Raw genomic sequence first — 27,924 nt, 5'->3', positions numbered from 1 at the left:
ATTCTTGGATTAGGACTTGTTGGTGGGAGATATGACTGAATTTGATTGAGTTGATTTCAAATTTGTAGATAGTGTTTCTGAAACTTGGTCTTCTACAGGAGTTTGTAGAGACCGCTTCCAAATTCTGACTTGTGCTCTTGCCATGTGTTTTTACTTCTGTAGAAGCTTTCTTTCTTGAACCCTTGAGTGTGGGAACCCTTTAGTTTGGGGGCCAGGCTGTGGCAGGGACTGAGGGTAGGGAATGTTGGTCATTTTGAATTAGCACTATTTTATGGGTAGAGCTCCAAGAACTTCTTTTGCTCCCTGTTTGTAATTGGTCTGCAACTCTTTGGTCAGCTTCATTATGTTAGCTAGCTTTACAGAATTTTTAGGGGTAATTGTTTAGCCAGTTATTCTAGTGAGACAGTTTTTCTCACCTGCTTATAATTATATATTTTCGAAATAACAAAAATGCTTGTGAAAATCTTGAAACTTTTGTTAGATTAACTTGGAACTTTGGTAGATTTAGCAAATATCTTGTGTGAAATAATCTAAGTCCCATTAATCTAAAGTGTAGATCATTTGTTGAGTTTGCAGTGCTTACCTAATTTATGCTAAAGCACCACAGAGTCTGAACGCAAAAGAAAGAAGCATGGCTATTCTTAACAAAGATTTTACATTGTAGATGAGAATGTACAACCTTCACGTAAGAATAAAACATGAGCCAGGGTGTTCACAAGGCTCTGTTATAAGCAGGTGTATGTGAATACAAGTAAAATTTAGTTCTAACAATGTGTCATCGGTCAAGGTGATTTGGAGGAAGAACTTGGAAGAATTTACCTGAAATACTTTAATTCATTGTCTCCTCATTTTAGGATTACATTTAAAAGACGATTTCTGTGATTGAGTTGTCTTTTGGAAGATTAAACCCATTTCAAGAGGACTTGGAGCTGGTCCTCGCCTTGAGGAAGCAGTGGCTTGTTTTCAAGAAGCCACTCTGTTCTAAGAATCTACTCAGCATGCCTAATCAAGGAGAAGACTGCTATTTTTTTTTCTATTCTACATGTACCAAAGTAAGAATCAGTATCTCTAAATCAGTTCTTTCTATGATTTCCGTAATAAAAGTGGGTAAGGTTTCTTCTAATATACTGAGTTGTTTCTATGTGTTGTTGACTCAACTGTTTATTATCTGCTGTCAGTTTTTTAGTAAAGAATAGTAAAGAAATTCTTCTAAGAGAACTTTTTCTTCAATTTTTTGCTCTTCATTTTATGTTCTCCATACGCTGCTGAAGTGAAAAGGTCCATACCATTTAGTCATCATTCACTGTTTTTGTATCTATAATTAATCTCTTCAGGGGGCCTTTGGAATTAGGAGCACTTTGGCCTGTGGCTTGCCAGCTTAGATTTTATTTACTTTGTGTTAAATGAATGGGTGGGTTGTACTGTACTGGAAGAAACTGTGATGGGTTGAATTTGACTTTTTTCTTCCGATTTCCTCCTGAATACTAAAGCCACTTTTCTAAATATGCTTTTGCAGCTTTATTGCTTTTTCTGTATTAGAACTTCCTATTTTTCAGCTTGGTTCTTTTACAGGTCCATTTAGATCTATCCACTGTTTTCTATTGTTCCTTTATGACTAATTCTATACATGTATGTGTTTTTACAAAAACTATTAAATCATCTTGGTGCTGTGCTTAACACTGTCAGTTTTGAGCAAAGCTTCGATTTTATATAGCAAGCAGCACAACAGTAGCATTGTTTTCAGAAATTGTATGGAATATATAGTGAAGCATGGAGTTATACTTAAATTCTGGTCTATTAACTTTCTCATTTTCCATTAAGTGTTAGTTACCCAAGTTCAGATATACGAAATGGTTTTAAAGATTAACTGTGAAATACATTTTTAAAGAGTACCTAATACTCCCACTTGTCTTTTTCAATCCCGTCTTTCAGCTTGTGTCATCCATGTTGTCATTTCAGATGAAGGATACTGTCAAGAAACAGGTTTTAGGAAATGATAGATTTGTTGACCTCAAATTGTTCCTGTCATGTCTTTTCATTTGTTTTCTGCCTTGCCTATTTCTCCTTATTCCTTTGTGTTTGTCCAGATGCCAAGAAACTTAACATGAACGTTTTGCCTGGGATCTAGTTTGGTACCACAGTTCTTTACTGTGTCATTGTCCTTGCTTACAGGGTGACAGCTGTCCATTCCGTCACTGTGAGGCTGCACTAGGAAATGAAACTGTTTGCACATTATGGCAAGAAGGACGCTGTTTCCGACAGGTGTGCAGGTTTCGGCACATGGAGATTGATGTAAGTTTTTAATTTGTGAGTAGTCTGATGTCATGATGGGTCAATAAAAAATATAGGGGAAAAGTTTTATATAATGTATGGGTTAAAACTTTTTAATGATCTAGTGAAATTTGTCATTATTAAAATGCTCACTTAATATCTAGATGTTATACGGTATGAATTGATATCATTTTTCTTAAAGGCAGTTTGGTAATCTATCTAAAATGTAAAAATTATATATATATATTTGGGGAGTATTTATATTTCTATGTTTATTTAAAACCATCTAAAACCCAGAGAATGAGTTGCAAGTACAGTGTAAAACTTTTTCTTCTAAGCAATTTAGGAGTGAATTACTGACATTCCCTGTCACTTCCAAATACCTTCATTACTATTTTCGTACAAACAAGAAAGGTATTCTCTTTCATAAGCATGATACAACCATCAAAATTAGAAAATTAGCATTTATATGTTACCTTCATTGACTCCTCAGATTCCATTCAAGTTTTGCCATTGCGTCAGCGATGTCCTTGACTGCAGGAGGAATTGAGTGTTGCGTGTAGCAGCCATAACTCTTCAGGCTCCTTCTGTCTAGAACAGTTGCTCAGTCTTTCCTTGCCTTTCATTGGCCTTGACACTTTTGGCAGTTATAGGACAGTTATTTTGTAGAATATTCATCAATTTGGGTTTGCACTGTATTTCTTCATTACTAAATTCAGGTCCTGTATCTTTGGTGACATTCTTCTCATTGCTTACCATTGGGTGGCATACAATTTTAATTATCCCATTACTGGTGATGTTAACTTTGATCACTTCATTTAAGTGGTATCCACCAGATTGCTCCACTATAAAGTTTTTATTTTTGTAATTAGTAAGTATTTTGTGGAGAGATACTTTGAGACCCTATAATTAGCCCATTTCTCATCAAACTTTTAGGTTTTTTTCCCACAGCTTTTTATATGTGCGAAGTCATGGTCTCCTATTTTATTCAATCCGTTACTACCATATTTTATCCTCAGATTGACTCGGATTGGCGAGTAAGAGCCCTTTAAGCTTCAAGTTTTTGTATCTTTCTGATGTTTCCATCATTCTTTGAACATCTCTTCATTTTCTGGTCTAACAAGATTTTCCAGGCTCATCTGGTACTTTTCCTCCTCCAGCCCTGGCATCAACCATTTCTCCAAGGAGCCCTGGTTCCGTCTAGTGTAGAATGATATGTGGAAGTAAGATTTCGGCTGGCCTTGGAGTATCACTGCTCCCAGGCCTGCAGTGGACAGAACAGTAGACTATATACATGTATATACACGCACACATTGACATCATTATTTATTACTTCACGTTTATATATTGAAAGTCATGAGTTCACGTTGACACCTCCAGTTCCCCAGCACTGCAGGGTTTTGTCTGGGCTTCTGCTTTTCCATGCTTACAACTCTCTTCTCCACAACTTGATCCTTACTGTCCTTAATCTTATTTGATGAGTCCCCTAATTATGTAAACCAGTATTGCATCATGGCATCTCCCTTCCTCGCAGGCTCTGATGTCACACAAGGCTGCTCCTCCATAGGGCGTCTTTCTCACCTTGTTGCGATTCCGACGTCCTGTACCAGGCAGGGCTCCTCCCCTGTTTCACTGTGAGAACTCCTTCCTCGCCCTGCTTGTACCCCAGCGTCCTACTCCAGACCCTGATCCCCCCGCTCTGGATGCCTTTTTCATATTCTTGGGCTTTGATACTCTTTTGGGCAGCCCTCCCACGTGAGGTGGTTGCTTTCCTCGCCCTGCTCATTCTCCAGCTCTGCGCCAGGCCCCCACTCAGGAAGACCCTGCCTTCCTCACCCCTACTTGGGCTTTGATGCCCATTCTTGGCTGACCCTCCATGAGTACACCCTCCTCACCCTACATTGGGATCCACTCTGTGCAGAAGCCTTGCTCACCCTTCTCAGGCTCTAGCACACCGCCAGGCCATCCTCCTTTGCAATTGCCTTACTAACCCTGACACTCTGTGCTGGTTCTGCCTTGACACGTGGACACCTTCCTCACGTCAACCAGGCTCTGAAACCCTGCTGCTGGCCATTTGACATTCCTTCTCCCAGCATGAATGCCTTCCTCTCAGCCTCACCTAATCACTTTGGACTAAATTGTTTGAGAGGGGGTAGGGAAAGAAGAAAGACTAAATATCTGTATGTCTAGGGTTACATAGCTACGTCGTTCTGGTTCCAGATTTGTGGTCTCTAAGCTGCATTCTACAGTGTCTTCCAAGTAGCAGGGAAGTCGCCAAATAAATTCAGAAACAGAAAGAGTCTACAGCTTTTGAAAACTCATGTCACGTTGCGAGCAGAGTGTAAATTGGCACGGCTCCTAGGGAAGGTGCATGGTCTCTGAGAGCACCCGCATTTGGAGAGCTCTGGAAGGGCTCTTGGCACTGGGCGTATGCTTGCTCATGGCTGAGATTTATTACCGTGCTGTAGGAAGGATACACTGGTCATAAAAGAGAAGGGCACAGGCAGCGTCTGGAGGAATCCATGTGTGGGTTCCTTTTATGATCTCTCCCTCCTGTGAAGAGTCATGAAGAGCACACACTTCCCCCAGCAGTGAAAACGCAGCAGCGTATTGGGTGGTTTTTACCCCGAGAAGCCCATTAGGTATGGAAGTGTTTTACTGAGGCCTGTCATGTAGGCACGCTCTACCTAACACATGACAAAACTCCAGTCTCCGGGGAGGACGGCGGGTGTTCGGCATAAGCCATATTGTTTGCACAGTGATCAGTTAACTAAGTAGGAACATTCTGAGAGCCAGGTCCCTCCGTGCCAGGCAAGGGCAGCCGTGCCAGCAGGCTTCCCAAGGACAGCAGGCTGAGGGCTGCTCTGAAGCTCTGTGGGCACAGAGGTTTATTTGGCTGCATCTTTCAAAAATACTAAATTCTTATACTTGCAAAATGAGATTTATGCAGAATTACTCATTATAACATAATTTGTAATTGTTAAAATGTGTGAAACAACCTAACCTTCATTTGAAATAAATTTTATTACATTCATACAGTGGAGTGCTGGACAGCTGTTAGAAAAAATTTTAAAGGGACATTATTTATTTATATGAATAGATCAGGATATATTGTCACCGAAAAAGCAAAGGGCAGAATAAGGTGTGCTACCATTTGTGTTAAAAGAGAGAAGGAAAAGAATTTATATTTGCTTTTTGCTTACATATGCACTTTAAGAATCTCTGAAAGTATAAAGGAAAAAGCTTAATGGCAGTGGCCTCTAGAGTGGAGACAGGAATGGGAAGGAGCCTTTTAACCATATACCCCCTTCTATAGGCATCAGTTCTCATCATTCATGGATTCCATGTGTGCAGATTTGCCTCTTTGCTAAAATTTATTTATTGCCCCTAGATCAATTCACATGTCCTCTTCGTGGTCTGTTTAGTGCCATACTTGTTTGCATTTTTGTGCTTTGTGTTGTTTTTGCCATTTAAAATGGCCCCGGCTGTAGTGCTGAAGTGCCGTATACAGTGTTCCTAAGTCCAGGAAAGCTCTTATGTGTCCTATGGAGAAAATACAAGTATTAAGTAGCTTCATTCAGTTGTGAGTTATAGTGCCATTGACCTTGAATTCAGTGTTAATGAATCAGTGATACATATTAAATAAGATGTCTTTAAACACAAATACACATAAAACAAGATGATGTATTGATCAGTTGATGAAAATGTGACCAGATGCTTGCAGGAACCCAACTCTCTTTCCCTTAGGAGCAGTGTGGTTCAGTATTTACTAATTCAGTATTTATGGTGGCTTAATAGTACATACCTACTGCACGTGATGAGCAGTAACTGTGTATCTTTGAACCATGTGCTTATTACCTACTAAAAGTTAAAGAATCATGCAGGAGAATGTTACTATGGACGATGTGTTGCTAAGTGAAAATACACAGCATTATATGGAACACTTTTAAGTGTGCTTCAGTACATTTGCAGTTTTTTTTTTTTTTAAGTGAAAGAATTCTATAGCAAAATAAGTGATTCTCATTGGGTAATAGCGTAGCAGGCATTAATTTTTATTTTTCAAGTCATTTTCATTGCTTGTGTATTACTTTTTAGAAACAAAATCCAGTAAGAGTATTAAACAGATCAAATAAATTTCATGTGACTCCTGTATAGAAGATGCTATTATAGATGGCGTCCAGTACTTGCAGGAGTGAAGTAAAAACTTAAGTGAAGACAGACCCAGGAGCAAGGAAAACTGGTATTAGGTTCTGCCTTAAGGAAGGAGTAATTGAATAATTGTTATTCTAAAGAACTATGGTAGCTATTCTACCTACCTTTTGACTGTGACAAGAGACTAATAAATTCTAACCAGTTCTTTGAGAGGCAGAGGTGTTGCTGTACTTTTTACTATTTTTATTTTTTTTTTAGGGTTTTTTTTGGTTGGGGGGAGGGCACATAATTGGTGTTTTGTTTTTTGTTTTAAGGAGGTACTGGGGATTGAACCCAGGACCTTGTGCATGCTAAGCACACACTCTACCACTGGATCTATACCCTCCCAGTTTTAGTTACTGAACAGAAGTACTTATCAGGTCTCTTATTCTTTCATTATCGAACTGTTGGTTAAATTATATACAGAAGGGTGCACAAACCATAATCTTACAACTTGAAGGATTTTCACAGAGTGAATATACTAACTAGACCAGCACCCAGATCAAGAAATAGAATATTTCCAACAGTCTCTCTTCCCTCTTTATCCTTTCACTGTCACTAACCACACCCCAAAACGAACCACCATCCAGACTACGCTACCATAGGGGAGTGTTGCCTGTTTTGATCTTTATATAAATGGAATCATACGGTATGCACTCTTGTGTCTTGTTCTTTCATTCTGCCTCTCGGGGGTTAAATTTATTCCCTGTCATTACTGGAAAGCATTGTATTGTATGAATATACTAAAATTGATTCATTCATTATAGTGTTGGTGTATGGGTTGTTTCCATTTTGGAACTGTTATAAATAGTATTGCTCTGAGTATTCTTTATAGCCATCTAATATGTATACTAGAACTAATGTATATATTTCTCTCGGACATGTATCCTGTGATCCAGAAGTGCAGGGTGGGTTTCTCACTCCCATTTGTAAGAGCAGGGTCGCTTGGGAAGGAAGGATACCACCTTCAGTGTGTTACATGAGCTTTTGAGAGGTCACGAATAGGAAGAAATTTTCTTGAACTCTCAGCTTCAAATAATAACTGCAGTTTATTGATTCTTTTCTGTGAGCTAAGTGCTTCATATACATTATTTCATTTAATTCTCATAAGAAACTAGTTAGATAGCTACTGTTACTCCCATTTTATAACTGACGAAAGTGAGACCTAGAAGCATTAAATTATTTGTCTAACATCACATGGCCAATAAGTGGCATAATAGAGATTCAAACCTTGTTATCTTTGATTCCGTAATCTTAACTACTATATAATCCTGCTTTTTTAAATTAAGTGTAGACATTTGGGGGTTCCAGGATGAAGGCAAGAAGGAAAGAGTAGCAGACTCCTTCTCTGCTCCCTTCATCTCTGTTCTGCTAAAGTGTGTCAGCTTCAGCAACTCCTCTTCCCCCTACTCAGAATCCTCTCACATGCCTCAGATTTTTTAATCCTGTATAAACTTTGTCCAGAAAACACGACCAAATTAATACAGGTCACATTGTATTTTTTATTTGAAAACAATGTGTGTGTGTTTTTTTTTTTTTTAACAGAAAAAACGCAGTGAGATTCCTTGTTACTGGGAAAATCAGCCAATGGGATGTCAGAAACTAAACTGCGCTTTCCATCACAACAGAGGACGCTATGTTGACGGCCTTTTCCTACCTCCAAGCAAAAGTGAGCTTAATTTTTAATTTTAAAAGAATACTTAGGATATAACGAACACCTTCTGTGCTCACTGTACGCAGTGTAAACGTTGCCTTCTTCTAGTGAGAGAGCAGATGAGGGAACTGAACTTTATTGAGGTGAAATGACTCGTACACAGTTACAAGCCAGTAAGCAGCAAAGTCATAACTAAAGCTGGGTTGCCAGAAGCCACGCTGCTGCACGAACGTTTCTAGGCATGACTGTTGAGATTACTGTAGCTTTACTGTATAGCTTCCTCATTTCTCATTTTCTTATCAGACCTGTAGGGATTTTCAAAAGAAACTTGATTCTCTAGGCCAGGAGCTGGCAAATCTGGTCCTCCGCCTGTTTTGTAAAATAAAGTTTATTGCAACAAAGCCGTGCCCATTCATTTACATGTTCTCTATGGCCAGATTTTGTGCTGCTGCTGTAGACTCAGGCAGTTGAGATAGAGATCTATGAGACCTTAAGTATTTACTGCACAGCCCTTACAGAAAAGTGTGTGCTACCCCTGCTGCAGGTGTGATCTAAAACAAAGCTTACATTTTACCAAAAACTAGTATTTATTTCTCAAGTCCCCTTTAAAGTAATTTCCTAGTGGAATGATCAGCCATTGAAAAGCCACATCTGCTATATGATTAAAATTCAAGGACTACATATTTTTGTCTCTGTGTTAAGGGGAAAAGTAGGCTTACTCCTTTGTGGTTTGGTTCAAAAGTATGACCTACTATCTCTTAAAAAAGTTACTTCTTGTCAAGCAAAAAGCCTAGAATTTCAATATTAAAATTAAATGTCTAGAATTTGCAGTTACTATGCATCTGGCTTCCCATTTATTTTCTGTTTTGAGTGCTCACTTTGGAGTTTACGTGCAGGGAATAGTTATTAGCTGAAAGCCACATTTTCCCTCCCTAGGAGTTTAGAACCTAATTGGGAAAGTGGAAAAATTAAAAATTAAATTAAATTTTTAATTAAAAGACATGAATTAAAAGGACATAATGCTCGTAAAGAAAAATGCACCAAACTTACCATAGGTGATCGGGGATTTCTGGTGAATTGGGACTGCATTTTCTGTTTAATTTACGACTAACTTTTTACCTCTAGCTGTGTTGCCTACTGTGCCTGAGTCACCGGAAGAGGACGTGAAGGCTAGCCAGCTCACAGTTCAGCAGAACAAACTGTCTGTCCAGTCTAATCCCTCCCCTCAGCTGCGAAGTGTCATGAAAGTAGAAAGTTCAGAAAATGTTCCCAGCCCTACGCATCCACCAGTGGTGATCAACGCTGCAGATGATGACGAAGACGATGATGGTGAGTTTCAGCTGGGGTTACTTCGTGAATTAGAGTCAGACTTGAAGCTCTAGGTCTGTCTTTAATTGGAAATTTGCCTTAAATGTTGATAATATAGATCAGTTTTCTGAGGAAGGTGATGAAACCAAAACATCTACCCTGCAACCATCTCCTGAAGTTCATAACGGATTAAGAATGGCTTCTGCCCGGAAACCTGGGGTCAGTGTAAAACAAGGTGAGAAGGGGCTATGCTAACGCTGGTTCCTGCTCATAAATCTTACAGCACTACTGAATGTGTCCAGACTGTTCTATATACTTTTGAAGTTTAGTTCATAATCACCACCACCTCCCTCTTCCCTGCCCCCATTATGCACGCACACATACTTACACATATTTCCTCTTACTCATTCAGAAAACATTTGAATGCCAGCTGTGTATAAATAAAATGCAAAGGTGAAAGTGTGCTAGTTCCTCATGTGGTTTCTATTTGCATTCCTAGGTGAATGTTTGAATTTTGGAATAAAAACTCTTGAGGAAATTAAATCAAAGAAAATGAAGGAAAAATCCAAGAAGCAAGGTGGTGAGTCATGTGGAGGGTTGAATGTTGCTAGTGAAGAATAATGATACTTCTGATAATAAGGATGCTTGGCACCAACCAAAATGAGCAGTAGGTTTTGATTTGTGTGGCTTATTTGGGGTAAAACACAGTCTTATTTAAATCATGGTTGCCTTTTTAACTCATTGCAGCTTTGTTTCAGTCTGCAACTATTCAGAGCTAGGCATGTACAATAAAGAACCTGAAAGAACTTGTTTATTTTGAGAAATATAACTTTAGAAAACATCATGTAAACTTACTAAAAGAGGAAAAAGTTGATAGCGTTTCTTTTGTAGTCGAACTCTTCCTCGAGAGCTGCTCGGACTTTCTCCTGGTGTTCGCCTTGGCCTGGTTGATCTGTATTCCAACCCTAAAAATTACAGCTGTTGTGTGAAATGTAGTGTTTAGAGAGAATCACATGTTTGGGTCTAAGTATCTTCTTGCTAAAGCTTGTTCTGTAGGAACCTTGGAGTTGTGTTTTGCAGATTGAATATGGATGGAAAAGGTTCAGTTGACACACCTATACTAATAGTTGGTGTGCTTCTGAGGTTAACTTTAGAATCATGTTAACCTTATTGGTAAATAAAAGTAGATTGAGTGTCTAAGTCCCTCAAAACAGTTTTATATTTTATTTTCACGTTGTGCCCTAGGCAGCTGAGAAATTAGATTATCTCCCTTTCCACTGCTGCATTTCACTATAGGCAAACAGGAACAGAAAAACTGATGCGCTTGTAGTGGTCTGTGTTGGACTTACGTGGTCACAGAAGCAAAATTTCTTGACTTGTGATAGCTTTATTTTCTGTAAATTATTTACTGTTCTTTGACTTGCTTTATTCAGAAGGTTCTTCAGGAGTTTCCAGTCTTTTACTCCAACCACAGCCCATTCCAGGTCCTGAAAAAGAGAACGTCCGGACTGTGGTGAGGACAGTAACTCTGTCCAGCAAACAAGGTGAGGTACTGGTAGGTCTTAAGAGTTGTCAGGCTACTGCTTTTAAATATCTGGGAGAGCGAAACCCTTGGGTGTAGTTTACCCTCAGCGGATTTGCAGGTAGACTCCAGAATGTTGATTGGATGGGAGAATGGAAAGCTAGTGCATTTGACTCTACTATTTAAAAGGTTGAAATTCTTAACGATGCAGCTCTCTCACTGATGTATCGTGTATAACTTTTACATTTACTGTTCATTTGTATCCATTCAACAAATTTATTGACTGCCCATTGTAGGTTAGGAACTATTGTAAACCTTTTAAGTTACAGAAAAATGTGAAAGTCCTTTCCCTTAATGGTTTTACATCTAGTAAGGATTATGACACAAGTAACTGTAGTGTGCAGGTTATATTTAAATGTTTGTACCATTCAAACAACAAAGAGTCAGAGGAAGGAGAGCTCGCTTCTTGCCGGGCTGACCAAGGAAGGTTCCACAGGAGAGTTAGTGGTGGAGTGAGTAGAGTATGATTTCATTGAACATACGGAAGTCCACAAGCAGAAGTGTATCTTGGGTCTTATAACCGATTGGTCAGAACACAGCTTACCTTTGTATACTCGGCTACTGTTAATAATTAAGACTGTGTTATTGCTTCCCTTTGGGCTGTGCATTTCCTGTTTATTATTTAATAGGTTGACTTTTTTTCTCTCTTGTAGTGGGTAGTCTTCCTCAAGACTGAGATCTAGTTTCCGAGAGACTTTCTCGGTGTATTCATGTTAATTTCAGAGCATACTTTTTATCCATTAGTAGTTACTGAATACAAAAAAAAAGGCTAATGGTTGAGAAATTCTGTTTTTTCCGTTTTAGGAGAAGAACCTTTGGTAAGATTGAGTCTAACCGAGAGACTGGGGAAACGAAAATTTTCAGTAGGTGAGATGAGCTTCGTGCACATCCCTTATTTTCTGCTTGTTTGTGCACTGACGTGTGTCCTCCGAAATTCTTTTTATACAAGTGCTCTGTCAGTAGTGATGCTGACCTCCTTGTATTCCTGGCTGAAAGCATGTATAAAATTTCTTCATGTTTTTCATATGTGCATTGTACCTCTTAATAAAGTTTACAAATTTATAGTGTTTAAATTAAATCTAATTTAATTAGATTATGGCTAACTTTTTAGAAGGTGCTAGGTTTAAAGAAGAGTAAAGAATATCTCTATGGAAAAATTGAAATTTGAGTTTTTAGAGGGGGAAAAGTATCCAGTTAATATGAATTCAGTCCTTGAATTTATTAGTGCTATTTTATATTTAGAAAAGTATTTTCTTATATAACTGAGTTGTGTACCTACTTAGTGTGTCTGTCTCGAAAGAATTATTTTGAAAATTTTATCTGACTTCAGAGGTTCCTTGATACTCTTTTAAAATGTTCTTGCAGTGGGAGAGAATATAGCTCAAGTGGTAGAGCACATGCTTAGCGTGCACAGGGTCCTAGTTTCAGTCCCCAGCACCTCCATTATAAACAAACAAACAAACCTAATTAACTCCCCCACATAAAAAACAATTAAAAATAAAATAAAATGTGCTTGCAAATATGAAATCTTCTGTTTTGTGTTTTCTTTTATATCATTTTCACTGCCTGAGAAATTTTAGGTAAAAAAAATACAGAAATAATCTATTTTAATATCAGCGTACATGTAACTTTGTGATTTTAGGTTTTATGTTTAAATTGTAAATAAGGGGAGAGAGAAAAGCATACTCTGTGTAGGGTCTTTTGAATTTTTAATAGGACCCTGCTAAGATTATATCTTCAGTCAAGCTATCCGAAAAACAGTTTTTGAAAACTTACAGAAACAGATTCACAGACATAGTAAACAATCTGACAGTTACCAGGGGGAAGGGATAAATTTGGGAGTTTGAGATTTGCAAATGTTAGCTACTGTATATAAAAATAGGTTAAAAAAAAGTTTCTTCTGTATAGCCAAGGGAACTATATTGGATATCTTGTAATAACCTTTAATGACAAAGAATATGAAAACAAATCTATGTGTGTATATGTATGACTGGGACATTGTGCTGCACACCAGAAATTGGCACATTGTAACTGACTGTATACTTCAATAAAATAAACAAACAAACAAAAACAACTTGTATTGAATAGTGTAATGTAATAAAACAGGGGTCAGGAAACCTGTTCAGGTCTTGGCTCTGTCACTAATTGCTTACTTGGGTAAAATACAGCCTCTTTCATAACCTTAGATTTCTTATCTGGAATGGAAGAAAGGGACTGTTTGGACTTTGGAGTCTTCATGTCATGGGAAAATCTAAAATTTTGTAGTTCTTTTGCTGTCTTCCTAGTCATCCGAGTTGTATTTAACCACAAATCTACCTAGAATTTAGCAGTTGCCAATTAAGATGCTTTTGCGCCTGAAGATTTTTTTCACTTGTTTCTAGTCCTGAGTTTCAGCTTTAGTTAGGGCTCATGATTTTCCATGTGTAGTTCTAATTACTTGGTGAATGCTAATTTGTGCATTCTTACTTTTTGTCTCCTTCCTTACCTCTTTTTTTCTGAGACGTTTTTATTCCTTCTCTGACACTGAGCTTTATAAGGAGGCTAATGAACAAATGCATCGTATAAATGCAGAAAACGTACAGAATTATTCTCTGTTGTCTGTTTTTGCTTGTGTTTCTTGACCTTGCTGAAGATCGCCTTGAACGCTTAAACTGCATTCCCTTTGTAGGTGGCGACAGTGATCCTCCGTTGAAGCGTAGCCTTGCGCAAAGGCTAGGGAAGAAAGTTGAAGCCCCAGAAACTAACACTGACAAAACACCAAAGAAAGGTACCTTTGGTCTAATACACTTTGTGTGTGTAATCTTGGCACTTGTCTCTTGTCATGTTAGCAGGTACAGCTTGTCATTCTTTTTGTTCAGGTGACTTAGATTATTATCTTCTGGTGTCTGTTTTATCATTCGTTCAACATTTGAGTGTTTACTCTGCTAGATTCTAGGTAGACATCATTGGATAAAATAAACATCAAAATCCTCAGGAGTTTGTGATATGATGACAGAAAGGGATATTTACATATATTGTGATAAAGTCTATGACAGGAAGTACACAATGTTAAGGGGAGCACATAGGAAGGGCACCTCACCTCACTCATCTCACCATATGTCAGGGAGAGGCTCCCAGAAGAAATGTTGTTGAAGCTGAGACCTGAAACATGAGTTAGGTATTAGCCAGGTAAAGTTGATGGGCCAGAGGTTGTATTCTAGGCGGGGACAATGATACAGGCCAAGGCACAGAGCTCAGGGGACTGACTGGCTGAACGTATGATTTTGTGAATGACGAGCATGGTGACTGGAGAGGAAGAAGGGACTGGCCATATCGAGCCTTTTGAGCCCTATTAGAGAGTTTGGGCTTATCCTAAGATAGCAGCAAACCATGGGAAGGTTATAAACAAGGGTCAGAGGTGCTCATATTTGCATTTTGGAACTGTCACCCCACCTGAAATATGGAGAAAGGGTAAGAGTGCTCTCCAGGATATGAGTTAGCAGGCTGTTAAAAAAAATCTAGGCAAGAGGAGTTAGTGGCATGAACTTAGTGTCCTAAAAGTTGGTGTGGAGAGCTGTGGACTAATTTGAGAGAGATTTGGGAGTTAGAATGATTTTATAGTTGAAGATCTATTTATAGAAAGAAGTAAACAATTGGATTTTTTTTTTCTTTATATGACTTGGAAACAGTCATACAAGGAAACAGTGGTGTAATTACTAAAAAAAAAAAAGGGGGGTGGGTTTCTCCTTCTCGTGTTTAGTTTTAATTTCTCCTGAAGTTGAGAAACTTCTTTCCACTTTTCTTCTAGCCCAAGAGGCTTTGATGAGCAAACTTTCTCGGTTGGGGCTTTCTTATATTCTTAGGGCAAATAGAAGTTACTTTTTTTCTTTGGCAGCCACATTTCCTTCTTTGCTTATCAATCATATTAAAGACTCTCGTAACTAAAGAGCATGTTTCAAAGGGATTTAAGAGGGGAAAAAACCTTTTGATGCCAATAAAATTTTAGAATATTGTACAGTAACAAAATTATTTCCTTAAATTCAGTAGTTTTTACTTTTTAGCTATAAAGAGAGGATCTTTTTTTTAAGCTTTCCAAAGTGCTCTAGGGAACCCATGATTCTCATAGATCTATCTGTACTGTGAAAAAGAAAAGTTTAAGAATTGAAGAAATTTTAAAAAGCATTTGCATTAGAAGACAAGTATAAGCCTAATTTGTGACCTTTGAGAAAGATTTTTGAAGTCCACAAATCACAAATGCTGGAGAGGGTGTGGAGAAAAGGGAACCCTCCCACACTGCTGGTGGGAATGTAGTTTTCGTTAGGGAAAACAATATGGAAAATCGTTACGGAAGTCGTTACAGAAAACAGTATGGAGATTCCTCAAAAGACTAGGAATAGACTTACCATATGACCAGTAATCCCACTCCTGGCATATCCAGAGGGAACCTTAATTCAAAAAGACATGCACCCCAATGTTCATAGCAGCACTATTTACAATAGCTAAGACATGGAAACAGCCTAAATGTCCATTGACAGGTGACTGGATAAAGAAGCTGTGCTATAGTTACACAACCGAATACTACTCAGCTATAAAAAATAATAAAACAATGCTATTCCCAGCAACATGGATAGACCTGGAAAATGTCATTCTAAGTGAAGTAAGCCAGAAAGAGAAAGAAAAATACCACATGATATCACTTACATGTGGAATCTAAAAAAACAACAAAAAAAGACAAATGAACTTACTTATAAAACAGAAACAGTCTCACAGACATAGAAAACAAACTTACAGTTATCAAGAGGGAAGTGGGTGGGAAGGGATAAATTGAGAGATGGAGATTTGCAGATACTAATATATATAAAATAGATAAACAACAAGCTTCTACTGTATAGCACAGTAGTAACCTATGGTGTATTCAGTATCTTGTAGTAACCTATGGTGAAGAAGAGTATGAGAATGAATGTATATATGTTCCAAGCATTGTGCTGTGCACCAGAAATTGACACAACATTGTAAACTGACTGTACTTCAATAAAAATAAATTAAAGAAAGGGAAAAAAAGATTTTTGACTTATAAGTCTGTTTAACTTTGGATTTTTTTCAGTCTTTTTTTTTTTATTTTTAACAGTTCAAGTTTCCAAGTCTCTGAAGGAGCGATTAGGCGTATCAGCTGGTCCAAACAGTGAAGAGGCAGCAGGTAGGTAAACCCTAATGCCAACTCCTGATATTTTTTCCTTGCCATGGGAATCTTTGCTTTTTCTCCAGTTTATCTTTTGAGTTACTTCAGGGCTTGTGCTTTTTGTTTTTTGTGGTTTTGTTTGTTTTTTAAGTAATTGATTTCTCACTGGTATGCATTCTCTTGTTGTACTTAAAGATGGCAAAATGATTATCATAGCACTAATAATATGAAGTCAGAAATAACTAAATATCCAAGAAAAGGGAATTAAATTAGGGTAATTATATACTAGAATAATTGCCGTGACGAAAAGTCATATTATGAACAATAATGATGTGGAAAACTTCTCCCATTGTGTTGCATGAAGAAAGGTTGCAAAAGAACACACAATGCTTTTGACCTTTTGATTTGGAGCAACATAAGAATGTTTATTTTCTTATAGAAACTTATTCCTAGGAAAAACGTCTATATGTATAAGGTGGTTTCCAGTTTTATAAAAATAAAAATATATACCTAGAAAAAAATAAACCAGGATATTAACATTGGTTTTATCTGGATATTGAAAGTTTAAGTAATTTTAATTTTCTTCTTTATATTCTTCCTGCACTCTTAATTATTAGACTTTTTAAATCAGGAGATATAACTACCTAAGTGTATATATATGTGTACAGTTTATACAGAATAATAAAATAAATATAAGAATAATAAAATAAACAGTCATTTACTCAGCCATCCAGCTTTTTGTTTTGTTTTGAGGGGGAGTAATTAGATTTATTTTTTTGTTTATATATTGAATGGTGGTTCTGGGAATTGAACCCAGGACCTCGTGCATGCTAAAGCACATGCTCTACCACTGGGCTGTACCCACGTCCCCAAAATAGTTTTGTAACTTTTTCTTTCTAAGTGGTATTGGGAATTGGCATCCAAGTTCTTTATAAAACATTTTTATTGCTGGGTTTAGTTTAATACTTTTTAATTTCTGTATCCGTGTATGCGAGTGGGGTTTGCCTGTACTTTTTCTTTTATGTCCTATTCTTATCTTCAGATTTTACATCATAAAAAGGCAGTCTGATGTCAGACATTCTTATTCTTTTGTAAACAATGAATTTACTCTTCAGAAACTTCGAGGATTTTTCTCTCATTCGTCCCTCGTATGTTGTGACTTCACTGTGATAGATAGATCTGAACATGGGTCTTTTTGTTCATTCTGCCCACGGTTCAGTGGGTCCTTAGAATCTTAGGACTTAACGTTTTTAGTTGTAGAAAATACTCGTCTGATTTCTTTGAGTACGTCCTTACCCTTCTTTTTCTTTTCTCTTTATGGAATTCTTACTAGATGTTGGAACTTTCAGACATACACCTCATGTCTTAACCTCGCCTTCGTACTTCCATCCCTTTGGTTTTTTGGCCTCACTTTCTATGAGTTTCGCTTGGCTTTATTTTCTAGATTTGGAATTGACAAATTTTTTTCTGTGAAGGATCAAGTGATAAATATTTTAGGCTTTGTGGTCTGCAGTCTCTTGTTGTAGCTATTCAACTGTGCCATTGTACTGTGAAAGCGGCTATTTGCAGTATGTAAATGAATTAAGTATGGCTGTGTTTCAGTAAAGCTTTGTTTATAAAGATTAGACCATGGCCAGATTTGACCCATGGACTTTATATATATAGTTTGTTGACCGTATGCTGGATGGCTGATTTTCTATACCAGCCTTGTCTTTTTTAAAGGTAGGTTAGATTTATTTTGGCACTGGTGTTTCTATTTTCCAAGAACTTTAAATTCTCTGATTTCTCCTTTTGCACAGCCTGATTTCAGGCAGCTCTGGGGTTTCTGATTTGAATCTTTTATTTTTTTAATGGGTAGGTCTTTTTCCCAAGCAGTCCTCTCTCCTGGCTGGGAGACCTGTCTGCCTAAGTAGAGAGGGTGTCACTAAAAGGCAGCTTGTGTGGGTCGCAGGTTTGAAGGTGGGGCTTATATGATTGCCATGGTAAGAAAGACCTTTACTTTGAGTGCAGCCAACCTGTCTCATTTTCTAGCTTTGCTCCCTCTCCTCTCATTTTTCTGCTTGGCGCTTATGAAAGCCTGCAAGTTTAACGCTCTACTTCTTTCCAGCTCCAACATCCTCATAATGTGCCCCCTTCTCTGGCAGATTCTCCTCTTTTTGGGGAGTAGTTCTCAGGAGAGGGTCCTGACTGGCCCAACTGTTCCATAGACCATCCTTAATTTCTACCTACTGTTGATTTTCATACTAGTTTGGCAGTTGTGGTTTTTTGTTGTTGTTGTTGTTGTTGTTTTTTTTGCTTCTTTTGGGAAGAACACACTTCCCTTTTTGGAAAGATCTCACTCCTACAGTTTTATCTGTTGTTTTTTTTTTATAATTTCAGACATCTACTTTTCATCTCAAATTCCTCAAGGTTTATGTTCTGCCAGTGGCGTTCTTGTTTTCCATTGCTATTCTGGATTTATTCTACTTCTAATGTCTTCTCTATTGTTTTCAAGAAATTTTGTAGTTTAGGAAAACAGGGTCTCTGTGTCACCATTCATGTTGTACTTTATTAAAGTGGTCATTTTGAGATCAGACTACCATCTTGAAATGGTAGAATTTTTATTTAAGAAACCTAAGAAAATAAGTAAGTGTTTGAGTGCTCCCTACGTAACAGGTATTATACGAAAATAAATCTAGTCACTGTTCTCATGAAGTATCTAGTAATACAGGCAGTTACAGTGCTGTGTGACCAGAAAAGCAAACTAGACTGGCGGGTGTCAGGTTCTGAGCTGAACTCACTTTAAAGTAGGCAGCGGGAGAAATGGGACCAGCAGGGAGTATTGCGTTTAGAAGGGACAGCATATTCAAAGATTCAGAAGGTAAGACAGAACGTGCTATGTTTGAGGTTGTAAAAGGAGATTTTTTGTTTGTTTTTGATCTGTCATTAAAAGCTGTTATTTAGTGATGAAATATGTGTGTGTATAATCCCCAAATTAGTCTTATTTTTTTCATATCACTTCATTATTTTTTTCTTTAAGCCCTTCTGTAACGAGGACAGGTTTATCTGCCAGGTGTGAAATTTGCTCTTTAGTTTAAGCAAATACAGAATGATTAACGTATCATTAAAAATAGCTCTTGAGTGGCATTCCAGTCTCTGGGCCTTTCCCATTTTTCTTCTGTCTTGTTACCTGTTCTACCTCCTTTTCATCCTTTAAATGCCACTTAAATATTACTTACTCTGAAAAGCTTCACTTAACAGTTCTTAGAGGTTGGTTGGTGGTCTTGCTCTGTGCTCATATGTAGCATTATACAAGTTGACCCTTGAACAAATGAGTTTGAACCACATGGGTCCACTTATATATGTTTCGGATTTTTTTCAATAATGACATACTATAGTACTGCACAATCCATGGTTGGTTGGTCAAATCTCCAGATACAGAACCATGGATATGAAGCTTAATTGAAAGTTATATGTGTGAATTTTCAGCTGCATGGGGGTCGATGCCCCAGTTCCCCCCCACCTGTACATTGTTCAAGGGTCAAGTATACTTCTTTATCAAACCTGTTACTACCATGCTTTGTTTTTGCTTAATTATTGATCTGTTAGAACACAAACTATGTTTGGGCAGAGTTTGCATTTTGTTTACCGTTACATTTCTAGCATAGTGTCCAGCACATGTTTGTATCTGTGAGTGAATAGAAGAATTAATCTATTTGTCTTTTTTGTTGGTAAGATTTATAATGACAAGTTTCTCCCAACTAGTAAATAGCTTTCATGTTCCTCAGGAATAAGTTTCCGAATAAAAATCCAAATCAGTAATTGTTGCCACCTTAGAGTTTTCATTGAGGGCCACTATCTGAAACATGCAGTATTTGAAAATTGAGGTTGAAATTAATGTGCTTCTGATCATTTTAATTGCCTGCCTAAATGACCCCACTCTCCTGGACTCTGTCCTGGTCCAAGAACAGACAGATCATAAATCACTAAGAGATGAACTCCAAGTACAGTGATTTGTTTTTCCCCCATGAAAACAGAGAGAGTTACTAAAGTCGGTGAGATCCACGTGAAGACATTAGAAGAAATTCTTCTTGAAAGAGCCAGTCAGAAACGTGGAGAATTGCAAACTAAACTCAAGACAGAAGGACCTTCAAAAGTTGATGATTCTGCTTCGGGAACAAGAACCTCCTCCAATGTCCGGATCAAAACGTTCTCTGAGGTCCTGGCTGAGAAGAAACACCGGCAGCAGGAAGCAGAGAGGCAAAAAAGCAAGAAGGATATAACCTGCATCAAGCTTAAGACTGATAATGAAATTAAAAAAATAGTGGTTTTGCCACCTGTAGTGGCTGGCAGAGGACAGCCAGAGGAGCCCGCAGGCCGCGCAAAGTCCATGCAGGAGGTGCGAATCAAGACGCTGGAGGAAATCAAACTGGAGAAGGCGCTGAGGGTGCAGCAGGGCCCGGAAAGCTGCGCCAGCGCCCAGCCCCAGCCCGAGGCCGCCGCAGGGGCCAGGCGGCTTCTCCGCATCACTAAGAAAACAGGTAACAAAGGCACGTGGCCTGCAGTACTGCTTCCCCAAGGAACGTCCCGCAAGGCGGTGTTCCGCAGGCTAGCCGCAGCAGTCCTGAGAGCTTTTCTATACTCCGATAACTTTGAAAACCACTGAATTAAAAGAAGCTGTTTCTTTACAGCAGCACTAAATAGACCTTTGAGTTTTTAGTTTTTTATATTGAAGTGTACTTGATTTACAATGTGTTAGTTTCCGGTAGACCTTTGGTGTTATAATGCGCATTTTGAATCTGAGGACTAACGGACTTGGGTTTTATTTGTCCTGTCTTATCATTACTTTTATTAAGAAAAGTTTTGTTTAACTCCGTCTGACGTGAGGTTGCAGCATGAATGAAATCACTAAAGATGTGTTTAATGTGAGTCTAGGTATAAAAGAAGAGAAGAAGGTTCAGGAAGAAAGTGACGTTGCTTCTCAGAGCAGTGTTACTAGAGCAGAGGCTAAAGAGGTGAGTTTATTCAGAATCACTTAACAGTTTTGTCCTTGGCAAGTAAAGGCTAGATCAGTGGTGAATGTGGTTTTTAGTTTTAGCTTATTTTAAGTTTCTATTTAACACTTGACTGATACATCAGGTAGACAGTCTTTCACTGTGCTTATAGTTTTCTGTGAGAGTTTTCTGTACTTTTATGTGTACCACTGTTCTCTGCCCTTTTAAAGTTGTTTTTAATTGTCCGTTAATATTTTTTAAACTGAGTTTTTTTCCCCTGCATTTGGGAGTAATGCCACTCATTGTATAAAACTTGGGAATTTTTATTTTTTAAAAAAGAATGAGAAACTACAATTCCACAACCCAGGTGTAACTACCATTACTTTTTTCATGCATTTCTTTCAGGCCTTTTAAAAATATATGTATGTGTATGACCTTATTTAGTGTATAACTCATGTTTAGATTCTAATTGAGAGCTCTGCAATGTATATGTTCACAGCCTGCTTTAACTTTACCTTGTTAATTCTTCATGATGTTTGTGTTTACTGGCCACACAGTATTCTGTTGCACAAATATAGTCTGTTTCTAGACATTTAGATTTTGTTTTATCAATTAAGATAATGAACATCTCTGTACGTAAATCTTTGTGCAAGTGTCAGCTTGTATCAGACTTAGGGTCATGATAGTGTAGCCTGTAGAATTTGGGTTTTTACTGTTCCACACATTTTTAATCTTTCATCTTGAGCTTGGTGTTTTCTATTTAATATCAGATAAAAACCAAACGTTCTTGCATTCTGGGTCATGTGAAACTCTGTTTGACTTAGATGTTAGCCTGGTGCCTTATAGGTAATAATGACCATACAGGTTGTTAGACATGCTAGATTTTCATTCTGTCATTTGAATTTATCCATAGGCTTCATACGAGACCACAGCAGTTGACATCACTAAAATTCAAGTCAAGAGATGTGAGACAATGAAAGAAAAGCATGTGCAAAAATTGCCGGAGAGGGGACCCTCACAGAAGGAGAAATCAATTTTCAAGTCCTTTTGGGGAAATTTACACTCTTGCAATATCCAGTTAGCAGAGAACCCCGTGCTCACTACTGTGCCAGGCGTCACACGGCACCTGACTAAGCGGCTTCCCACAAAATCAAACCAGAAGGCAGAGGTAGAAACCTCAGGGATTGGGGACTCAATATTGAATGTGAAATGTGCAGCACAGACCTTGGAAAAAAGGGGTAAAGGTGAGCGTTTTTTTCTGGTGCGTTTTGCTTTAGAATTTCAAAATTACCAAGTTTCAGTGACTTCCTGGGAGCAGTTGGGTTGAATTTCATATGCTGTGTATACTAGTCACACAGGTTGATAGTAATACTTCTGATAATTCTATTTAAAAAGACAGAATTAGATGAGTTTCTTTCTCAGGTTTTAAAATTGCTGTTTATAAAGCTTTGTCTACATCTTTCCATGGTGCGTTTTTCCTCTGGTTTTGAAGAAGAAAAACACCAGGGAAGCAAAGAGCAGTAGCAGATTCAAGAGACATTGAAAAGAATCATCTGTGTGTGTCTGTGTGTGTGTGTGTTTATTACGGCCACATGTAATACAGATTGCTGGTGGATCATTTTCAGTTTTGTTTTCTTGGCTGTTTTTTTTTATTATTTGTGGTATTTCTGTTGCAGTGAAGGAATTTTGATGTTCTGAGTTATTCTCCATGTAAAAAAGGGATTGTTTTAGGTGTTAATCAGATATTTTCTGTTCCTTGTAGCTAAACCTAAAGTGAATGTGAAGCCATCTGTAGTTAAAGTTGTCTCATCACCCAAATTGGCCCCCAAACGCAAGGCAGTGGAGGTGCACCCTGCTGTCATTGCAGCTGTGAAGCCTCTCAGCTCCAGCAGTGTCCTGCAGGAAAGCCCAGCCAAAAAGGCAGCTGTGGTAAGACGTAGATCCAACTCCGTGTGCTTTATCTGGGCAGTAGGAAAGCAGGGAAGTTTATTCTCTTTTAGCTCTGTCTATATAATGTGTAATATTTTCTGTCATTTCCTAAGCATTTCAGTTGTTTAGGTTCTTAACTGTATTTATAGGTAGACACTTGCAGAGAGGCAGGATGGGATTTTTTAAAGCCTGATCAAGATACTTTGCTTACTTGTACACTCAACCTTTGGATTATTTATTTTTGGATTCCCAGGCTTAAACAATGATAGCCATCATTCTAAGAAGGCAGCAAAAGAAAATGAATGTGCTCAAATTAAAAAGCACGACTCTCCCATAGAATTACCTCACTCTTTGTGTTGTAGGCTGTGGTCCCACTTCACTCGGAGGACAGATCAGTCACTGTGCCTGAGACAGAGAAACCTAGAGACAGGTAATACCTGCAATTCTTTTTAACCAGACTTTAGACCACTATTATTATTTATGCTCTCTAGAGAATAATACTGCTAAATAATTCGAAACATTTACAGTTTAGCCACATCTAAATAAATGTCCTAAACTTCAAATTAATTGCAACAAAACATGGTACTCAGGGTTGCTCTTCTCCTCTGATTCTACTGTTTGTATTTTGCCTGTATTTTTTTTTTAAATATTTTTAAACATCTGTCTGAATTCTCCTTTAAAGGATGAAAATGCTTTGTCCCAAATCAGCAAAACAGTTCTTTGTTTATGTGTGTCCTCAGAAGCAGCTCTTTTGCTAAAACTCTTTATGTCCCTGACACTAGGTGGTCCAGCCAACCATTGAGAAAGGGCAGTTATCTAATAATTTTTTGGGTTTTTTTCCTTACAGTTTTGTGCTGCCTCCAACTCAGTCCTCTGCAGATCCCTCCCCACCAGAAGTATCTGGCCCTTCCTCATCCCAGATGGCCACAAAAACTCGCCGCCTCAGCTCTGCCTCAGCAGGAAAGCCCCCGCTCTCCATGGAGGATGATTTTGAGAAACTAATATGGGAGATTTCAGGGGGCAAATTAGAAGCTGAGATTGACTTGGATCCTGGGAAAGATGAAGATGACCTTCTGCTTGAGCTGTCAGAAATGATTGACAGCTGAAGGTGGTAGCAGAACATTCAGAACAAAAAAAAACTCGCCAAAAAATTGGACTTGGTTTCATCTATTGTAATATTTATCCAAAATTATCATTTCTTTAGCCTAGAATTTGCCCCAAATCAGAAATATACCTCTAATTACCCTTGTGTGTCTGGATTCCTTGGGGTCAGATTTTTAAAGTCCTTTGATAATCACTTTGTCCATTTGACGCCATTGTTTAGCATCTTGAGAAAGAAGTCTGTCTTCACCCCTCCCCACAGGCAGACTGAGCGGGAGGCCCAAGTGGAGGGACACAAGAGAACTTAGTGACTCCTTGAGGTGTTTGTCAGTTTTGTTTTTTCCCCCTTTGCTGTGTTACTTCTTTTATGTGTTGTCTGATTGTACCTGTTGTTACCAGAGTTTGAAAAGGATAAAGATAGCTGCTACCACTAAGGACCAAATTTTGTGCCACCTCTATAAACAAAACAGTCCACCTAGTCTGTGTTAAATTGTATGTCTTTTAAAAGGTATTTGGAGATTGAACTAAGCTTTTAGAGACAGCTGAGCGGCTCAGGAAACTGTAATCTGGACATAACTTTTTGGACCTGATGTTCATGCTTCTGCTGTTCTGTAAGCCTCTGAAGAGCAGTAGCTGATTTATTATTACTGTAATTTTTTTAAGGCTTTAAAGTGCCTCAGGGGTCCTCTGAAACTAATTTTCTATTTCTGGGATTCCGTGGATTCTTAATAAGAGATGGTGACATAATGATTACAGGAATTTTTTTTTTTAATAAGGAAGTTGTCCCTTCAGTACTTGCCTCCTACTAGCATTGAATTATCACAGGAATAAAAATTGGTTAATTCTTTGTTTCTGACTCTCCTAGCAAACTCCTCTTGCCCAGTATTTATTTGGCGCCCTTTAAGCAGCCTGAGGACGGGAATGAACTCAAGCCGCCGCTGCTTGTCCGGGAACTGTAGCATTGTGAACGGGGTTGTTGGGGTGCTCTGGGGGTGTATTGTATACCTGCCAGTTTTCTTCGTTTCTTAATTGAATATTCGTTTCTTGATGTTGGTCTCCTTTATATCACCTCAAGGTTTAGACTTACTTGAGAAGGAACAAGCATGATGGGGATAATAGTCTTGAAAGGAGACTTGTTGTAAATAATCAACAGGAAGAGGAAGGAGCGACCTGCCCATTCTGGTGTTTCGCTGTAGTGGGCCAGTGTTGTTTCTCGTGGGGAAGCCTGACCCGCCTGTCATGTTGGCTCCTAAGGAACTGCTGTTGTAAGCGGCTCATCAAGAGTTGAACTGCATGTAGCCTTGTTGAGAACGTGGAAAAGGAAGAAAGCCACAGGACTGCCCACAATAGTCTTGGGAAGATCTGGATGATTCTACACAAGCAAAAGTGACTTGAAGTTTATGTATAGACACTTCTCTACCAGTCCATCTTCAGCTGACTGAGTGCTGTCTAACAGCCCTTCTCCAAAGCCGGGGTGGAGTGTTCTGACTTCACCACAGGTTTTCTACTCATTTTGTTTTTGGAATCAGCTTGTAGATTCCAGGTCCCTTTTGTATATAATCTTTATTCTTTTGCTTTTTAAAAAATGATTTTGTTTCATATTTAAAGCCCTGTAGTAGTCAGTGATTCATGTTCTGCATTGTTTGAACCATTTGCCATTACAGAAAGAGAAATACTTACTTGTGTTTTAAATAAAACTGGTGTAGGAAAGTCTTGATGTCGTGAGTTTAGTGGTCATACATCACTTCAACCTGCGATCTGCCTTGGTAGAGGCCCAGTTAGAATGTTGTTGGCCTTTTGTGTAAGTGATCCAGTTTCACAGAGATTATTTGGCTTTAGAGACCTTTTACAAGGACCCATGGCCAAACTTTCCCACAAATATGCTCAGTTTTAGCTGCATCTGCTTTAGATAAGAATAAATATATGTGAGTTTTTTCAGACACTGATACATAGCCATTATTGTAACGAAGTAATGTTATTAATCTCTTAAAAGAGAGAGTTTAGAAGTGATTTTAAATGGATTCAACAATTTAGAATTTTCAAGCATATAAAAATTTTAATTCAGGAAAGGCCAAGGTTTTTTTCAGTATGCCAATTTTTTGTTAGGGGAATACATATAAATTTGTTAGCTACCAAAGAACATAGATTTTTCCAAAAGTAGTCTAAAACTAGTCCCCAGATGATGGTTTTCAATTCTAACAGGAAAAGGGCCCCAATTTTACAGAATTTAGCCATAGCCAGAAATTTCAAGATAACTTGCAACTCATGTATTTGTTTTAAATAGTCTAAGTTCTGGCCTTAACCTCAAAGTCCAATGGGTCCGCTCTCTCGTATGACCAGAACATAGTTTATTTTCATCTCGACCAATCTTTGAATCCACTATAGATATGACTGATGTTTAATAATTACAGTTTCAGAAATAAAGCTTGTTTTCTATATTGATCGAAGTTCTATGATCTTTTTCTAAAATTGTGGCTTCGTTTTGCCAGAATATTTCTGCGGTTTTAAGATAATTTGCTTTGAATTTGTCAGTAGACCAACAGGAACTGTGGTCTTCAGTTGCTGTGTAACACTATTTTAAACTAGCTAACGTATATTGAGTACTTAACTATGCGCCTTTTAATACACATATCCACTTGGACGCTAAATCCTACACTGCGCTAGAAGATTGCTGCTTTTTATCTCCACTGTAGTGTTCAGATACAACAATAAGAAAGTATATTTTTATGTGCAATTGGGTTTGATTCGTTGAACCTTTCAAGAGCTCTTTTTTCTTAACTCTGATCTTTGAAAGCTGCTCAATAAATCTGTGGAAGTTTCCACGACCTACACATCTGATTGGATTAATAATTTTCTCCAAACTGCTACAATTTATTTGAATTGGCAAAAGGTGTTAAAAGGCATGAGCACAAAGAAAATACTACACTGTTCTCTTAACATTGCACGGTAAAATGGACAGAGAATAAGCAATGGCCCTAAATAAGAACTGCAATCCAGAATTTGTGTTTTAAAAGGAGTCACAGGATTTAGTGGGCCTATTAATAAAGTATTTTAGGTTTGGTTGGATTTAACTGCAAAGGTATTGCAGAGTGAGTCTATGGTGATGAGCGAAAAACAGTGGATTCAAACTTGGTAATGCCTGTTTTCCTGGCTTTCTGGTCTTTAGAGTCTGTGGCTGATTTGTCTTCGGATAAGAGTAAAGCCACAGCCTACTGAATTAGGGAAACACCCAGGAGCAGACTGAAGAATGCAGCACATGAAAGATGTGCAAATAAAAGACTACCGCTGCTTGCTGAGCAGATAAATGAAATAGGGAACTGAATGGGTGAAGAACACTCAACGGAGGAAGAGAAATTTCAAGGGGAAGGAGAAACGAGATGGAAGGCACCCTTGGTTAGTGATGTTGCTTTTTTGCTTTGAGAGGTCAAGGAGGGTAGTCAAGATGAGAAAAGCTGTGAGGATGTGAGGGAAATAAATTGGCCTAACTGCCACAAAGTATTTTGACTGCCTTCCCTTGAAGACGCTCAAGTTAGGACATCATTAATTCTAACCATAATTGAACACTGCTGGCCACCAGGGATAGGTGACTATAAGACAAACCCCTGCCTCGATCTGAAATACTTCCAAGAGAAAAGTAAAGGAATGAAGTGGGTGCAAGTATTAAATGAAAGCTGCTACCCATAGAGGGGATGAGTGAGAAATCTGGGTTCCAGCCTGGTTGGGGAGGGTGCCCTTGAGATGTTAGAGCTGGAGTTTT

The 27,924-nt window shown here is 38.2% G+C and overlaps 1 protein-coding gene across 1 annotated transcript; it reads left to right on the top strand.

Annotated features, from left to right (window-relative positions):
* Positions 1–918: 918 nt before the first annotated feature.
* On the top strand, positions 919–26,609 carry ZC3H11A (zinc finger CCCH-type containing 11A). The gene is made up of 16 exons (XM_010967493.3): positions 919–1,052; positions 2,173–2,292; positions 8,008–8,131; positions 9,242–9,445; positions 9,543–9,659; positions 9,924–10,004; positions 10,858–10,968; positions 11,811–11,873; positions 13,675–13,773; positions 16,114–16,182; positions 20,181–20,684; positions 21,079–21,158; positions 22,051–22,381; positions 22,900–23,066; positions 23,429–23,496; positions 23,914–26,609. Exons 1-16 carry the CDS (start codon positions 999–1,001, stop codon positions 24,170–24,172), a joined length of 2,451 nt encoding a protein of 816 aa, XP_010965795.3. The 5' UTR covers positions 919–998; the 3' UTR covers positions 24,173–26,609.
* Positions 26,610–27,924: the final 1,315 nt, after the last annotated feature.

This window comes from Camelus bactrianus, chromosome 23 (assembly GCF_048773025.1).
Source record: "Camelus bactrianus isolate YW-2024 breed Bactrian camel chromosome 23, ASM4877302v1, whole genome shotgun sequence".
Taxonomy (NCBI): Eukaryota; Metazoa; Chordata; class Mammalia; order Artiodactyla; family Camelidae; genus Camelus; species Camelus bactrianus.
Note: the sequence above shows the minus strand (reverse complement) of the source record. Positions and strands in the feature narration are given on the sequence as shown.

Bases quoted from the DNA above. Each gene is read 5' to 3' on its own strand.
- ZC3H11A (XM_010967493.3), top strand. From the start codon at position 999: ATGCCTAATCAAGGAGAAGACTGCTATTTTTTTTTCTATTCTACATGT. The intron at 8,132-9,241 runs GTGAGCTTAATT...TTTTACCTCTAG, and splicing joins TTTCCTACCTCCAAGCAAAA to CTGTGTTGCCTACTGTGCCT. The intron at 10,005-10,857 runs GTGAGTCATGTG...TGCTTTATTCAG, and splicing joins AAAATCCAAGAAGCAAGGTG to AAGGTTCTTCAGGAGTTTCC.